The 18,610-nt window shown below is 38.8% G+C and overlaps 1 protein-coding gene across 5 annotated transcripts in view; it reads left to right on the plus strand.

Moving 5' to 3' along the window:
• The window catches only part of LOC130417535 (receptor-type tyrosine-protein phosphatase mu-like), a 162,199-nt gene that overhangs the window by 99,871 nt on the left and 43,718 nt on the right, over nt 1-18,610 (plus strand). For all 5 annotated transcript variants that reach the window (XM_056743145.1, XM_056743146.1, XM_056743147.1 and 2 more), the window contains exons 10-15: nt 375-576; nt 654-756; nt 14,321-14,597; nt 16,527-16,563; nt 17,600-17,674; nt 17,932-18,067. In XM_056743145.1, the coding sequence (XP_056599123.1) occupies nt 375-576; nt 654-756; nt 14,321-14,597; nt 16,527-16,563; nt 17,600-17,674; nt 17,932-18,067 (830 nt within the window). The remainder of the gene's footprint in view (nt 1-374; nt 577-653; nt 757-14,320; nt 14,598-16,526; nt 16,564-17,599; nt 17,675-17,931; nt 18,068-18,610) is intronic.

An 18,610-nucleotide genomic window follows, 5' to 3' on the forward strand; every position in this document is an offset into this window, starting at 1 on the left:
ATTTGGCTCAGATATTCACCTCTCGATGACGATATTCAGTCGATCAGTCAATCATTCATCTTCATTTTTGATTTTTACGGCATTTAATCACACTGGACTACAATATTATCACAATAAAAAATAACAAAGCGGTCATATTCATCTCTTCATTTAGTGTGATTTCAGTTTTTTGGTCAATGAATCATACGTGTGCTATAAGTGAGAGCGAGTCATAGTGAGTCTTAAGATAAAACATTGTTTGAATTACTGACAGTATTCTCATAATATCAATCCTCTTTATTTGATAAATAAGTTATTGTCAGCAGTGGTCCATTTGGAAGGCTGTAGACTTCTAACCTCTTTCTTATTCTGACTTGTTTTGTTTGTGTCCTCAGATCTCATTTAAAGCCGTGAGCTCATTCGATCCGCTGCTCGATCTCTCCAATCAAAGTGGAAAGGTGGATAAGTTTGGAAACGAGACGAGTCACGTGTTTCTGGGTCTCTATCCTGGATCCACATACTCCTTTACCATCAGAGCCGCCACGGCCAAGGGTTACGGACCGCCCGCCGTCACACAGGCAACCACAAAGATCTCAGGTCAGCAACACAAACAAACACCTTCACGCGGACGGAAATGCTTGTGTTGTGTGTCTCATCAGTGTTTGTGTGTACAGCTCCATCAATGCCACTGTATGATCAGGAGACGCCTTTGAACCAATCAGACAGCAGCGTGACGGTTGTTCTCAAACCCGCTCAGAGCAGAGGAGCTCCTGTCAGGTAACACACACCCACAGCGCTCAAACACATCGGCGTGTGTGTTACTTTCAAAAGAAACGCACTTCATGAACACGCAATGTTAACATCAGTGGAGAATGTAGAGAGTGTGTGTGTGTGTGTGTGAGAGAGAGAGAGAGAGAGAGAGAGAGAGTGCGTGCAGGTGTGTGTGTGGGAGAGAGATTGTATGTGTGTGTCTGTGTGTGAGAGAGAGAGAGAGAGTGTGTGTGTGCAGATGTGTATGTGAGAGAGAGAGAGAGTGTGTGTGTGTAGATGTGTATGTGAGAGAGAGAGAGAGTGTGTGTGTGCAGATGTGTATGTGAGAGAGAGAGAGAGTGTGTGTGTGTAGATGTGTATGTGAGAGAGAGAGAGTGTGTGTGTGCAGATGTGTATGTGAGAGAGAATGTCTGTTTGTGTGTCTGAGAGCGTGTAAGTGTGAAAGAGTGTGTGCGTGTGTGTATGTATGTATCTGAGAGTGTGTAGGAGTGTGACAGAGAGTGTGTGTGTGTGTGTGCACATTGTTTGGTCCTCATGAGGAAACAAGCTTATTAATCATAGAGAATGAACTTTTGTGAAAATATAAAAGAGCAGAAAGTGTTGTGTGATTGTGAGGTTTAGGGGCAGAGAATTTGAGTTACAGTTTGTACAGTATAAAAACCATTGTGTCCATAGAATGTCCTCATAAAACATGGAAACCCAACAGTGTGTGTGTGTGTGTGTGTGTGAGAGACACAGAGACTCTTTAAAGTGGAGAACAAAGCGTGTGTGTGAGAGAGAGAGTGAGACTTGAGGAAAATACATGAAAGCAGTAGAGATCTGTCCCTTTTGCAACACAATCTCTCTCTCTCTTTCTCTCTCTCTCTCTCTCTCTCTCTCTCTTTTAAAAACTCCACACAGGTCAGTTTCACATAAAGATGTCATGGTCATCGGTTAGCCTGACATCAAAAGAAAGAAATAAGAAATGATATTTCAGAGAGTAAATGAAACACTTTTAGATATTTTGTATTGTGATGTTTTCTTTAGTGAGTGTATTTCACAGCTCTTCTCCTTCTCGTCCAAACACAAAGACTTTTCTTGGGTTCAGATCAGTTGTTTGGATGTTTTCAATGATGTGATTCAGGTCTCTGCTTCAATGAGTCTGTGAGAAATGTGTGTTCATGATTGACTCATCGCTCTATTTCTACCTCATGTTTAAATATCAAACTATGTTCAAACAGACCTGTTTTCAATCTGTAAATAAAACTCAATATTCTTCCTTAAAGAAAAATCACAGATGATATTATATCTCAGTTGTTTCTCTGAGACATCAGTGAGACGGAAAATCTAATTTCTGAAGTCATGTTATAGTTCACAGTTACATGTTCTGAGGTTTTGAATGAAGTATTAGATTAAACTCTGACGTGATGAGAATATTATACACAATAGATTTTAATCTGAGATTTTCAATCTGAACTGAAATAAATGTTTACCGGCGTAATCCTGCCGCTGACAAGCTCTCGGACCGTTGAATTATACCGTGAGATTTAACCTCTATTCAAAAGTTTAATCCATCCGATCTGATCAAATCATGTTTTTAAATCGACGACACGCAATAAAATTGGAAAATAAGTAAATCAAGATTTGATTATTATGATCCATCTCTAATCTCCGTACAGAAAACAACACAGAAGTGGATTTAGATCAGAGGAGGTCGCTGTTAAATCTCATGTGTGTTCGTCGCATGTTCATTGTGTCAGATGTGTTTAACTCCCAAACGACTTCAGACGACATAAATGAATGTTGTGTTTTTAGGAGATGGGGGTCAGAGGTCAAACTGTCACTACAAGTGAAATATTGCAGTTTAATGATGACAGCGTTATTAAAGCGGATAACTTAAGCTTGATTTGATTTAACTTTATTTATTTAACAGTGAGTTTATAATATAAGATTTGTAACTGATGACACCATTGCTGTAACTGAATCGAAATGTGTAAATAGACGAAATATGAAGAGTTACATTTACATTTACATTTAGTCATTTAGCAGACGCTTTTATCCAAAGCGACATACAAGTGGGGTAGGTAATGGAAGCAATCGGGACAGCATAAGTACAACAAAAGCATAAGTGAAATCAAAAAGAAGACTGGTCTCATATAGCCTAACACAGTATACAGAATAATTCATTCATTCATTATTATTTTTTAAGATGTTGACAGAAGAGATGTGTTTTCAGGCGTTTCTTAAAGATGGCTACAGAATCTGCAGATCTTGTAGCAGTGTGTAGATTGTTCCATATAGGTGGAACAGATCCGGAGAAGGTGCGCGAGAGATTTTTTACCTTTTTGGGATGGCACCACAAGACGCCGTTCGTTTGCAGAGCGTAGGGATCTGGCGTATTCCAGACGTATGGCGTATGTCTGTATTAGGGAGTGAAGATAAGGTGCTGGCAACTTGATCTGTGAAGTTGAGCTGATCATCGATCACCACTCCCAGGTTTCTTGCTTTTCTGGAAGATGTGATGGTTGATGAGCCCAGTTGAATGAAGAGGTTGTGATGAGTCTTTGTATCTGCCGGGATTACAAGCAGTTCTGTTTTTGAAAGGTTCAGCTGCAGGTAATGGCCGTTCATCCAGAGTTCATCAGCAAAAACATATAACTTTGATTTTAAAAATGGTGTTTTATTGTGTACGTAATGCAAAGTAAAAAGCATGATTATTAAAATAATAATACTATTATCATAGTATTATATTAAGAATAATATTCAGTTTTTGCAAATAAACTCTTCTTTTATATACACTATATGTACGAAAAAAAACACAACTGCACATTTTCAAAAAAAAAATAACTACATAAAAAAGTAGTAAAGTACATAAAGTTTATGTTCAGACAAACACAATAAATTTGGGCTGAAACTAATGATTATTTTAATCATTTTATAATCGGACGAGTGTTTTTTTTTTATTAATCTGATAACAGGCTAATCAACATATTTTGCTTATGATAACTAAATAAAACGCCAAATAAGACTATTTATTGTATTCTTTAAAAAGTGATTTCAATTATTAAGCCTAGAAATTTGACATTTAAAACCTTTAACTAAAAAGTTTTAAACAATAAAATGTCTTTAAATATCCCAAATATAAGCAACAATCCAGTTGTAGCCCATTAAAGATGTGCTGGTGAGGAAATAAACTGATTTTGATCTTAAAGTTAGACATTTACATCATTCCCTTTCATTCAACAGAAAGTATTATGAATATTATTTATTATTATCAAAACTAATAAGAACCATGAAATATTCTTCTGTGTTTAACAGAAATAAACAAAAGTGGAAAAATAAACTTACTTTAAAACGATTCTTAGTTTGTGGTTCATTAATATTTCATGAAAACACAACAATAAAACAGCCTCTGATAAACATACTTTTACTGAAACTTTATAATTAAACCTTTATTGAAAAACGAAATAAGACGGATAACAGACAGTATAACGCAAATAAATAAAACATCTTTGTATTTTTCCCACATTTTTTTGTGGTTCACATTTTATGAAAACACATCATTAAAGTAAAACAAAGACAAACTCACGTACATTGGACGTAGAAATTCTTTTTTATTAACAAAGGTTCTTTTGCGCTCCTGTCTCTGTCATCCTGTCAATCATTCCGCTGTTTCACAGTAACTTACTGTTGATTTAACGTACAATTTTGTTTATACATTACCTAGTTTATATGTTTGTCTTTCATTAAACAAGACTTAAGATCATTTTTTTGTTATGTAAGTGTATTCTAATTAAAGAAGTTTTAAATAATTTTTAAGAAAACAAGAGAAAAATGTTTCTGAGCCAATGCCAGTCTCTTCTTGCTCATTTTGAATCTCAAAAGTCAAAGTGTTTTCATCAAGTATTAATTAAATCTACAGTAAGTTACTGGCAAACCTGCTGCAAAAACTACAGCAAAGTTTTAAGTGTATATTTATTGAACTTGTTCAAAATGCTTGACAAAAGTGAAACTAAAACGTTTTAGATAATGAATTTTTTGTTATATTTAGTTTATGTTTATGACGTTTAATTAAAAAAAAAACTTTAAATAATATTTTGGCATAATGGCGCCCCCCCTTGAGCGGTGCCCCCTGTGCACCGAATATACTGCATACCCCCTTTTTGCGGCACTATTTCAGATAAAAAAAAAAGAGGTCCAGTCTTGTGTATACAGTCACGGGCTAAAGGCTGCGTCAGTCAATCTCTGTCAGAAATCTCAGCATCACTATTAAGTTCTCTCTCGTTCTTAAATGCATTAAACCAAACAAGACTATGACTATTTCTGTAAGCACAGACTTCAACGTGTTAAATAAAATCTTAAATAAATGCTGTGAAGATGGGAGTCATCTGTGTAAAGAGACGCTCTTAAAGGGGCCGCGCTCTTATACCTGCTGCTGCGACTCCTGTTTCATCAAAGAACAAAAGAAAAGAGGAATTCAATGTGTTTTGTAGCTTTAATGAGAATTTAATTTACAATTTAGCATTAACGACTGTATTTGTGTTTTAGAATTTCTATTCAATTTCTGTAATTTTCCTACCTTTTTAGACATGATAGCTCTCACTTTTACTTTTGTATGGCTTTAATTAATGTTCAAATAAATTAAAAATAATCAATTTAACAGAGACATCAGTAAAAGTGCTAATATCAGAATGTTGTCTTTAGTTCATGAAATGATGCTTTTAAAGAAATCTGTGGTTTTTACATTAATTTGAAGATTAAATGTGAAATTATTAGATTGAAAAGTATACAGAAAAATGTGTGATTAATCCGATTTTTATTTATTTGTCAATTGACAGCACTAATATATATATACATATTAAAGTACAAATATTACATATTAAAATGTTTCCATGTAATTTTTCAGCCAGAGGATTTGTAAGTTCAATCATTATGATTATTAATATATATTTTCATGTTTTAATATGAAACATAAATGACGAAGCACATGACAAAATTGCTAAATAAATAACTAAATATTAACGTGAAAACTAAAAATATAAAGACGATTCAAAATATTAAGAAAAACCACCGTAAAACTGAATAAAACTGAATATTTATCAGCCAAAAATCCCATCTGTGAACTGAAAGTGTGTTTTATTTTGCTGTCGTGAAATATACTCCATTACTAATCTCTCATCTTTATTAATGTCTCTGATTCTTTTGTGCGCTTTGATTATTATTATTATTATTATTATTGCGATGATAAAACAGGCGCTGTATTTCCATGAGGATTACAGACAGAATGACTTTTATATTTTCATTGTTCTGAATGAGTAATCAAAGCATCTGATTAGCTGGAGGAAATCTGCTCCCAGACGCTCCACGGCAGATGTTTGTCATTGATATCCGCCTGAAGGAAACACATTAAATGACACTGGAGCTTTGAGCCAAAACAACAACAGAGATTAATCCAAGAATATGAAGGAGAGAACTCCTCACCGCAGCCGCAGAGGAACACGCAAATCAAACACTTCACTTTTCTGTGTAATCACTCATTAGAAACACAAATCCACCCACTCATGCACAAATATACTTAAGCACACGTAATCTCTGTGAACACACACACACACTTACGCGGGGTGTTTGGAAGCCTGTCCAGAGGGGATGAGAGTGTGTACCGTCTCTTTAAGAGCATTACCGATCTGTCTCGGCACAAACGCCTCAAGACCATCACAAACACAAATACACATTTACATCATCAGTGTGAGAAATACAACCTGAAACACTCACCGCCATTGGTTACGCTAGTGATCGCGCCACCCCGGAGCCTGTCAACACACAACACGCACGCACACAACACACACATTCAATTGCCATATTTCAGGTAACACACACACATTTACTCGCCATATTACAGGTAACACAAATGCACACACACACATTCACTCGCCATATTACAGGTAACACAAATGCACACACACACATTCACTCGCCATATTACAGGTAACACAAATGCACACACACACGTTCACTCGCCATATTACAGGTAACACACACACACACACATTTATTCGCCACATTTACTCACACAAACACAAACACACCACACACATACCAAACACACACATCAAACACACACTTTGCCTTTTTTATATTCCAGGAAGCACACACACACACGCCAAACACACACACCAAACATGACACAAACACCAAACACACACCACATACACACACATTAAACACACACATTCACTCTCCATATTCCAGGAAACACACACACACCAAACACACTGACACACACACGCTAAACACACACGCCAAACACACACACATAAACACACACAGCTAGACAATACAGCACCCAACAGAAAATTAAACAATACTAAAAATAAAGATAAAATGTAACAATAAGAATACCATAAAAAAAATCAATAAACAAAATGTTTATTTAATGTAAATAAGAAAGAAATATATGATGAATGAAATGTAATAAATGCTTAATACTTAGTAAGTGTCAGTTAATGGAAATAATCAATGGAATTATGAGATCAATGAAATAAAAGAACATAAACTCTCATCTGTCAAGCGTGTAAACATTTCTTTATACAGACCTCAAGATTCTGCAAAGAATTCCTGTGAGGATCAAAGATGCTTTATTAATTCAAATTAAACCCAATAAATCAATCTATTAAATATTATGTGAACCCAAAGGTTCCTCAAAGTGGTCGTTGATCTGTTAGTGTGTGTGAGGTGGAGCTGATGAGAGATGAAGTGTGAGCTCAGTCATTAACACAGAAGAGAGAGACGGACTCACAGCATCACAGTCCAGACCATCATCAGGTCACGTGCTCAGAGACTGACCCACTGTAATCCAGATCCAGCATCACATGAGCCTTCACGTCTGATGATATTCTGTCTAAGATCATACAGTCAGAGCTGCGTGTGTCCTTTACTTTCAAAAGATTATCATCATCAGTCTCTTGCTCTTTCAGAACTATATTCACAATAGTTTAGATCTTTTCTTAGATCATTCTGATGAACATGAAGAAGATATTTGGAAGAATGTAGGACAGCAAACAGTACGGGAGCCCTTTTGAGTACCATTGTTTTTGTCCTACTATGGGTGTCAAAGGGAGCCAAATCTGTCTGGTTATGCACATCCTCTGTGTTCATCAGAAGACATTTATACACATTCAAAATACCTTGAAGGTCAGAAAATGATGACAGAATTTTCATTTTTGTGTGAAGTATCACTTTAAGACTGGTTTTGTTTTCCAGGGTAACATTTGCTCTTTAAAGAATTCAGTCAGAAATCACATTGAGATCTGTAAAACGGCTGATTTTGGTATTTAAGACGTACAGAATGAGATCTAAGTGCTCTTTGTATTCTTCTAGTGTATTTCAGTGGTTTTCTCATTGAATTCTGTGCGAGGCGCGCTCTCATTTGGGCTCTGGGCCGGAGCTGTCAGCTCACCGCTGTTGGAGGTTTTAATTCATTACTTTAGGAGCTCAGGGAGTTCAATGAAGTCAATGACAGTTTGAAGAGATCTTAAGCAGACATCCCAACAGCTCCAGAACAAACTCACATCATCCATGCAAACAACTGATACCTAACTGAATATTTCCTTTACAGATGATATGCAAACAAGCTCATTTAACAATTCAATTTATTTTTTAATTTTCATTGTTGCTAAGCAGCTTTACATGTAACAAGATTAAAAAAAAATGGAAATATTAAAGACAGTATATGTTAATAAGATTCGTGGGATTATGGCAAGTTTTGCTCAATGCAATTTACACTGATCAAACTTAGTGATATTTCAATACTAAATCAAAATGTCCCTGTGTTTGACTCCCCCTCAAGGCATCTTAACTGAATATAGTTTTCTTCTGGAAGAATAATGCTGTCGGAGTAACAATAAACACCACCTATCAATTTTCTTCCAAGCGGTAGAATGGGAGTGAACTGGTGTTGATTTTTTGCTCCAAAAAGTGTATCCATCGATTAAAGAACTGCTCGAGAGTTTAAGAGAAAGATCCATATTACACTATTAATGTCGATGTCTAGCTTCGTCATCTCTCGAATGCACGTGAACCAGAGGCTTGTTCTTCTGGGAGATGACACAGGCGTGTAATATGTTCCGGTGACAAATGTAGATATGACTCTTTCCTGAGACTGCAGTAATTCTGTTGGAGATAAAATTGTTTGGTTCAGCATTTTAGTTGAAGACTAATAAATACGTTCAGAATGGATCAATGTCAAATTCTGATTGGCTGGAAGGTGTGCATTAAAACCCTTTAACGCATTTGTAGCTCCAGTCATTTGATTACATTTAGAATAAGCGTGATTTTCAACTGTTTGATTTAAAATGACACTGTAAACATCAATAACAGCTTTAACTTGACAAATGACCGTAGTGTAAGCGGGATTATCCACAGCTAGCCGTGCGTTAAAGCATTTTAATGCACTCTGATTCGCGTCGGATGGTTTACTGTTTTCTGGTGAAAATTCGAAGTGTGAATCCATGGTCACTTAAAGTGGCTGTAACTCCAGTTTCTGCATATCTGATGTTAATCTTGAGTTGTCACAGAATATTATCGCAATCTTCAAATACCGTATAGTCTTTCGTTTGATCCTAGTGCAGCTGTATGATTATTTCCAAAAACAGTTGACCTGACGTGATGCGCGTTCATGACTTCACAAAATACGTAATAACATTGAAAAGCTCAGGTGTGAAGTAGGCAGAAGTTGAACGTGCCATTTTTCAACATAACTACGTATTTTGTGAAGTCCTGAATGCGCATTGCAGAACAGAGCAAGGCCAGCACTTGTGTTTATAGACCATACACAATTTTTTGGGGAAAATGAGCGATGGTTTCTCTAGATCAGACCTTTATTCATGGTCTGGTCTGGTTTAAAGCCTGTTGAAGCTGTACTGAAACTGTCATTTTCACCTTAAAGCGTTTGGAGTCCATTGAAGTCACTATATGGAGAAAAATCCTGCAATGTTTTCATCAAAAACCTTCATTTCTTTTCATCTAAAGAAACAAACACATACACATGTTGGAGGACATGAGGCTGAGTAAATCATCTTCAACATTATTTTGAAATTGAACTACTCCTTAAACGGCGGAGTTTAGTGGCGCTACACTGCATTAATAAATTATGCTTTGCTAAATTAACAAAATTAAAGTATACAGTAAACATTGCATATGAAACAATGATGGAATAAATACTTAAATGGAAGGAAGTTCTGTTTATTGATGTTCGCGACGGTTAAGGATCACAGTTTCCGTCTCACGTTAGCATGCATACTGTTGTGCTACACACGCAATGTATATACTTTTACATGACAAAAAATGTTTAAAGCTTACATGTGACATGTTATAAAAAATAATCTGAATCAAATTAAAATTGAAATGTTGAGTAGTTCATCAGTATTTGTGTTATTATATAATTATTGCTTCACTGGAGGGATGTTTGTGGCGCGTCCTTGAGCCCTCGGACATTGAGGGGTCCAAACCTGAACATTTGAGGACTGTTGTCTCCCCCCGTCCCCTGCTGATCGTAATAAGTTTGTTATACTGTGATGTCATTATAACAGGAGTGAGGGTCTGTGATCTTATACCGCGCGTCAGATGAAAGTCGCAGGTGTCTGCGCGCGCTCGCTCGCGCTCTCAGATGTTCAGATCGCCCGTTGCCGTCGGCGGTCTCCGTTTCGCCCGAGGGCAGAACGAGTCACATTCGTGCCCCTGATTCAAACCCCACATATCAGCGGTGACAGACAAGCCCACGTCCACACAGACCTTCTTCTTTCAGGAAAAAAGGCGAATTTATGCAGAATACTAAGTGATGCGATGGGCGAAGATTTCCGTTTCCACAGCAACAGAAGGAAGAAGGACATTACTGGGTTGTGATGTGGAAATGGGTTTCCGTCTCCAGGTCTCATCCCATTACACACCTGCTGAAGCCCACAGCACCATCACCGCTCATACACATCACATAAAACCTCCAGCAGCACCTCGACATTCACAGCTTTAGACTTTCATTTTCAAACGTGACTATGAAAAGGGTTTTTAAAACCTCGTATTAACAGCCGCTCTTATTTACTTCATATGAAGAGTTTATTTCCAAAAAGAGAAATCGTTTTTTTCTGAAATCTTTTATTTTGTTGTGTTAGTTAGCTGTGTTTTTGAGTTATTATGGCTTAAATTGATTGATATTAATAGGGTCTATGCACAAGGCACGATGATGTTATTCCGCTAGGTCACTTCCCCTCTCAGAGCACTAAGGGGATTTTTTTCATGAAGTGATGACGATGCGTTTAGTAAGAAATCATTAATATTTTGGCGAACCAACAGCACTATGGGTGAGCATTGTATAGTGCCTCTGTGATCACGCCTCTAGTATGTGCAAAAGTTCATTTTGCTTTTTTCCTAGTAGTTCTCAGGAAGTGCTTGTCCTTTTTGGTTGTGGACGTGTGGTGAAGAGTTTGAATAATTACAGTCACGTTGTTGATGGTAATCCAAGTGCATCCTAAAGAGAAACACTGTGTTCCATATGGCGCCGGATGTAACCGAGTTAGCAGAGATTTTAGCGGAAGAACGTCACTGCTCCGTGTGCATATACCCCATTGGAATGCACAATAAAAAAAATGAATTTTATCAGAAATAAACTCTTCATATATTTAAATGAGCAGTTTTTATCACATATAGTAAAGTTCAGTTCCATCTGTGAATTTCATGTACAAAAACTGTAGATAGTGTATAATGTTTTCTTCATTGGTTTATACACTTCTGTTTTTTATTATAGTGAATATCAAGGCGTTTAATTTGATTTCACCTCTCAATGAAAATACACATAAATGAAACACTGCAGTTGTATTATAATTTACATATAAAAATTAAACAATTCTATACCTAACAATATTATCTTTATTAATTTCGGAGGGTGGAATTTGACATGGTTCTTCTCATATTGCAGAAGTATTTGTCATTTTTACATGCACAACTCTCTCTCCCTCCCTCTATCTCTCTCTCTCCCTCTCCCCCTACTCTCTCTCTCTCTCTCTCTCTCTCTCTCTCTCTCTCTCTCTCTCTCTCCCTCTATCTCTCTCTCTCCCTCTCCCCCTACTCTCTATCTCTGTCTCTCTCTCTCTCTCTCTCTTCCCCTTCTCTCTCTCTCTCTCTCTCTCTCTCTCTCTGTCTCTCTCTCTGTCTCTCTCCCTCTCTCTCTCTGTCTCTCTCCCTCTCCCCCTACTCTCTCTCTCTCTGTCTCTCTCTCTGTCTCTCTCTCTCTCTTCCCCTACTCTCTCTCTCTCTCTCTTCCCCTTCTCTCTCTCTCTCTCTCTCTCTCTCTCTCTTTCTCTCTCTCTCTCTCTCTCTCTCTCTCACTCTCTCTCTCTCTCTCTCTCTCTCTCTCTATATATATATCTCATTCATCTGTAATCTAGACGGCCCTTCAGTGAGATTGTGAATTGACCTCCGAACTTTCACCTCAGTGTGAAGCTAATTAACTCCACCTCTGACCTCAGTTGTGTCTCAAAGGTGTTTCAATAATTGATCACATTATATTTCATCTCCGCACAGAAGGAAAGTTTCCCAGCATGCCACAGGACAGCAGATGTGAGATATTTGACTAATAGCACAGCGTCTTTTCATTATTTCTCATGCGAACGCAAAGGCATTTCGATAAGCTTCTCTCCAGAACATCTGACACAGAATGATTGACAACTGCAGGCGTGATTCATGTTCTTTTGTACAGTATGTGTGTTATGGCGGATGGAAGTGTAAAGAAGAGTAAATCTATTATGGTATCATGTTTTTATTTTGCTAGTTGGCTGTATTTTGTATTTTTTGATATTCATTGGAATGCTATAAAAAAGCGTAGTAATCTGATTTTGGAAGCAAACTCTTGATATATTAATGTTGACACACTCGTGTACAGAAGCGGTGCTTTAGGTGAAAGAGTATTTCAGCTGATTCGTGTTTTTGGGTTAATGAGAAAGCGCAGGAAAAGGGCAGACGGTTTCAGGCCGGCACGGATGTGGAAGCTTGTAATTCCGTTAACGACAGTATTTTTGTACGGCTGGCTTTTATATTCACGGATAACCTTTTGCTAGCAAACCAGACTTTATTACAGATTAGCCGAACCCAAAGGTCAGATTAACATCAGTCAACATTCATTGTGCCTCTCTCGTTATCCACCGGACGTTATTTTTATTCCTTGTGTGTATGAGGTCCGGTCTCTGTGTCTGGTGTTGGTGTCGCAGCGCTCTGTGCTCCCGTATCTTAACCCAATGACGCTGTGGGGCTTTAGTGACCCTTTCCCAAACCGACGCAGGATTTATGAAGGGACTGACCTTTAAGTCTATAAATGATTAAGCAGCAAACATGAGCAGTGGCGGTGTGGTGTTGTGATGCCGTGTTGGTTTCTGAAGTTCTGCAGCCCCTCTTCTGCTTTAGTATTCCTCTGGTGTTGGAGAATATTGGATATTTCTCGAGTCTGAGAAGGTTGAAATGACGGAGGCTTCTTAGAACGTCTTGAGAGCCCACAGCCGGGCGAGATGAAAGGAAAGTCGCCGGAGAGATTGAACTGGGTTCTTGATGAATATGCTTAGAGATTGCGTCAGTGCGGTCGCCGCCGCAGAAATGTCCTCATGGGAAAAAGATTTTCTTTCTTTGGTCATGTTTCCCCAGAAATTAGGGACCAAATCAAATTGTGTTTCACTAAAAAATGGCAATACTTTGTGTTGCATTTGTTAACGCTGCTTATGGCCTTCACTACAACTACACTGCTCAATTACAATGAAGGGATTAACACTTATTATTCAAATATTCAACTTTAAAATCGTTCACATGCACGCACTTACACACGCACACATGCACACACACACACACTCACGCATGAGAGTGAACGCACGCACGTACACACACACACATGCACACACACACACACACACACACATACTCACACATGAGAGTGAACGCACACACACATACTCACGCATGAGAGTGAACGCACACACACATACTCACACATGAGAGTGAACGCACACACACATACTCACACATGAGAGTGAACGCACACACACATACTCACACATGAGAGTGAACGCACACACACATACTCACGCATGAGAGTGAACGCACACACACATACTCACACATGAGAGTGAACGCACACACACATACTCACACATGAGAGTGAACGCACACACACATACTCACACATGAGAGTGAACGCACACACACATACTCACACATGAGAGTGAACGCACACACACGCATGCAAGCTCTCACACACACACACACACACACACAGTGTAGTTTTTGAGCAGCGTGTATTTGAAGAGTTTATTTTCAGAATGAGATAAATACATTTTTAAATCATGCTTTTTATTATGTTATCATGTTTTTATTGTGTTGTATCATGTAAGTTAGCTGTGTGTTTTTTGTGATTATGTCTGAAATCAAAACAAACCACCTGCAGTTATTTTCATTGGAATGCACGATACAAAACATGATTTTTGACCAAAATTTAAAAAGGGAGTTACCTCATGATGATCTCTCTTATCTCTGATGTTGTGTTGTGATTTACGTGTCTCAGTGTGTATCAGGTGATCGTGGAGGAGGAGAGGCCTCGGAGAGCTCGAGGAGGTGAAGCAGAAGTTCTCCGCTGTTATCCTGCGCCGGTTCACTATCATAACGCCAGCAGTCTGAACTCACGCTATTACTACACTGCAGAGTTCCCCCCCGCCGCCGTCCCGTCACCACAACCCTTCACTGTCGGAGACAACCGGACCTACAGCGCGTACTGGAACGCCCCTCTCCTGCCGCACAAGAGCTACAGCATCTACTATCAGGCCGTCAGCTCGGCCAATGGGGTGCGTCGTTCCTCATGTCTCCACTGTGTCTCACCTTCAGTCAGTTAGTGAAGAGTTAAAGTCAATCAGAGATTGACACGCACATACACATGTTGGGTTTCTATGATTAATGGGGACATTAGGTGCAATGCACGCGCACACACACACTCACTCAGATGCACGAATGCATGCACACACACTCACGAATGCACACACACTCATGCACGCTCACACACATTCATATGCACACACAATCAACAAACACACTCACGATCTCGCGCTAACACGCACTCACCCATGCGGACACGCACACACACACACACTCTCTCAAATACATGCAACGCACATGGAATCTTGTACACACACAAACACACACAGTATCTCACACATTCATCTTTTCAGCACCTCACTGCTTGTATTGAGTGGCTCTCCACATGGTCCCTCTGGAATCACTCGGGCCGGCTCAGATCAGAGTCCAGCAGGAAGTTAATTGTGAGTAAGAAAGAATGAATGTGAAGAGAGCCCCTCCGGACACCCGTCCTCACAAACACGTAAAGAGGGCGTCAGGGAGCAGGTTCACACACATCATCAGAAGGGTTTCTCTCTCTCTCTGAGAGTCTTACAGACTTTCTCAAACACTTTGAGTATTTGAGTGTGAGAGGAGACGCCCAGTGCTCTTAAGGCCCCACAGCTGCTCTCTCACCTCACCGGCGCTCTCAGATTGACAGCAGTTTCGTTCCCGCAGCCGTAATTGAGTGAGGATGTGTGTTTTATCTGCGGCGCTGACGGATGCAGACGGCTTTTATTGAGTCGACTCCTCATTCTGTTACTCTAGACCTGATTCATTAAACCAGCTCCGGCTCTCTTAATGTTCTGTGTTTCAGGAGGCCATGAGCCCACAGCAACGTTATTTTACTTCACCAAAGTTAAAACTTTGAAAACGTTCCTGTTCATTGAAATTAAATTAAATATTGACCTAAAAATTATTGTAAAAACTTAACTCAGGGAAAATTTTAAATGTTGCCTCAAAAAAACCTGAAGTATGTTTAAAGCAATACAATTATAATAATAGAAGATCAAATAAAAATTATGAATCTTATATAGCAACATTAAAAATAAACCAATCAATTATGAAATGACAAAAGCACACGCCAACATTGCTAAAACAAATATATGAAAAAATCTCAAAATAAATGCTCATTTAAAATATTAATCAACCTAAATAAAACTAAGTACAATCTAAAATAAAACAAAATATCAAAACTATAATAATTACGGCCCAAACGCATTTCTTAACATTGTTCAGAGCTTCATGAACAGTGTCGGCCGTAACAGTATTATTCAATTTTGGTGTATGCTTTTGTCATTTTGTCATTTATTTGTTTACTTTTATATGTTGATATATAAGATTAATTGATTTTAGTTTTTGTTTATTCTTATAATATTAGTGCTTTAAACTTATTCGATAAAAAAATTTTAAGCAACATTTAAATTTTTTATTTAGTTTTATTTGTTTTTATTATTTTACTGCTTTAATTTTTTTCCAGTTTTTTGGGGGGCAACATTAATTTTTCGTTTAGTTAAAGTTTATCCAATAATGTTAAGGTTAATATTTTATTTTATTTCATTTCAATAAACAGAAACATCTATTTTAGTAAAAAAAACTACTTTTGCATGTTTCAATCTTTTTCTGTTCGTTTATTGTGGTGAAGAGTTGTATTATATTATTCTTACAGTAAACATTGAATACTTTCTTGAGTTTGGAGTTATAAGAAGTAGATTTTAGTGTTGTAGAGTGAAAAGTATGATGTTTGCTTCATAATGTAGTGAAGTAAAATCTTTCCACAGTAAAATACTGCACTAATGTATTGTCCATGAATCTGTCAGTGGTGTAATATAAGTGAATAACTCTTCCTTCATTTAATCACTAATGTCTGATTGTTTTTCTAGGAGACGAAGATCGACTGTGTCCGTGTGGCTACAAAAGGTATGAATTATTATTGTGTGTCACCACAGCAGTTGATATGTTCACTAACATGTAAACAACACGTATGAGACATTGAACCAGCGGGTGTGTAACTGAGATATGAGCTGTGACCTGAATTACTTGTGTTTTGGGCATTTGCTTTTATTTGTAGGAAAATGTGTTGATGTGAATGTATATCAGTGCAGAAACAGAAGTAATGATCAGGATAAAGACCAGTCATCATTTAAATAGTGTTTCACATTAAAATAAAACATGTGAAGAGTGAAATAAAGAAAGGATGAAGGTTTGTAGTGTGTCAACTAACAATCTCTCTCTCTCTCTCTCTCTCTCTCTCTATCTCACACACACTCTCTCTCTATCTCTCTCTCTCTCTCTCTATCTCACACACACTCTCTCTCTATCTCACACACACACACACACACACACACACACACACACACACACACACACACATACACACACTCTCTCTCTCACACACACTCTCTCTATCTCTATCTATCTCACACACACACACACACACACACACACACACACACACACTCTCTCTCTCTCTCTCTCTCTCTCTCTCTCTCTATCTCACACACACTCTCTCTCTCTCTCTCTCTCTCTCTCTCTCTATCTCACACACACTCTCTCTCTCTCTCTCTCTCTCTCTCTCTCTCTATCTCACACACACTCTCTCTCTCTCTCTCTCTCTCTCTCTCTCTCTATCTCACACACACTCTCTCTCTCTCTCTCTCTCTCTCTCTATCTATCTCACACACACACACACACACACACACACACTCTCTCTCTCTCTCTCTCTCTCTCACTCTATCTATCTCACACACACACACACACACACACACACACACACACTCTCTCTCTCTCTCTCTCTCTCTCTCTCTCTCTATCTCACACACACTCTCTATCTCTCTCTCTCTATCTATCTCACACACACACACACACACACACACACTCTCTCTCTCTCTCTCTCTCTCTCTCTATCTCACACAAACACTCTCTCTCTCCTGCGTGTGTTTTGGTGGTTTGGCAGCTGCTATCTTGGTAACACAGCTCACCACGCCTTACGTTCGCATCGCTCCGGCCGCTGGAGACCACCAGCTAACAGGTCAGATACTTACACACCTCTGCGTCCGGCCTGTGTGTGTGTAATAATGTTTAAAAACGGCTTTAAATTCACTTTTATTTCGAGCTCTTTTCATAATGCAGTAATGCACCGGTACAGACCCAGAACACCATCACCAGTATTCTCACAAGATATGATGAGAGAAAGCCTTCATCCTGTACCACTGAGCTCAGACGCTTAACAAACACAAGCGCTGATCTTCGAACTGTGTATAACCTTTGACCTTTGGTCGATATCAGGGGCGGCCACTCACAAACCCAACGCCGTGGAGCCGGAGAAACAGACGGACCACACGGTGAAGATCGCTGGCGTGATTGCAGGAGTTCTGCTCTTCATCATCATCTTCCTCGGTGTCGTGCTCCTCATGAAGAAACGGTAAGAACCTTCACGAGTGCGCACGTTTACCACTCCGTTTGTCATGTTGGTGATCATTCAGGAACGTCTGGAGTCATCCGCAGTCGGTGGAGGGTTTTGTTTTGTGCGGAGAGAGTCGATGAGGTTGTCCAGAGTTTAACGGCAGCTATTAATAATAGATATTTCTCCTGACCTTTCTATCGGCTCATCCTCGTCGCTAAATTATTCATCCGATAATGACGATAAGCCCCATTAAAATAAAATATAATAGCCGGATAAGAAGACGCTTTCTGGTTTGGCCTCTGACGTCTGAGAACACACAAACGACTGGAGGAAACTTGAGTCTGACAGTGGTTTTCGTCTGGAGACGGATGAGAGGTGGGCTGATAAAAGTGAAGGATTCGCCGGAGGCTGGTTTACATTAGCCTGCTCTCCCGCCGGCCGCGCACATCTCTCGACTCATCTCCAGCAAATATTCCCCTCCTACGGGCTTTGACTCACACACACGCCGCCTGCCGTCACATACTGTCTGTTGGCTTTTCTAAACATGATGAGTTTGTCCTG

This window comes from Triplophysa dalaica, chromosome 3 (genome assembly GCF_015846415.1).
Source record: "Triplophysa dalaica isolate WHDGS20190420 chromosome 3, ASM1584641v1, whole genome shotgun sequence".
In the NCBI taxonomy this organism is placed as follows: domain Eukaryota; kingdom Metazoa; phylum Chordata; class Actinopteri; order Cypriniformes; family Nemacheilidae; genus Triplophysa; species Triplophysa dalaica.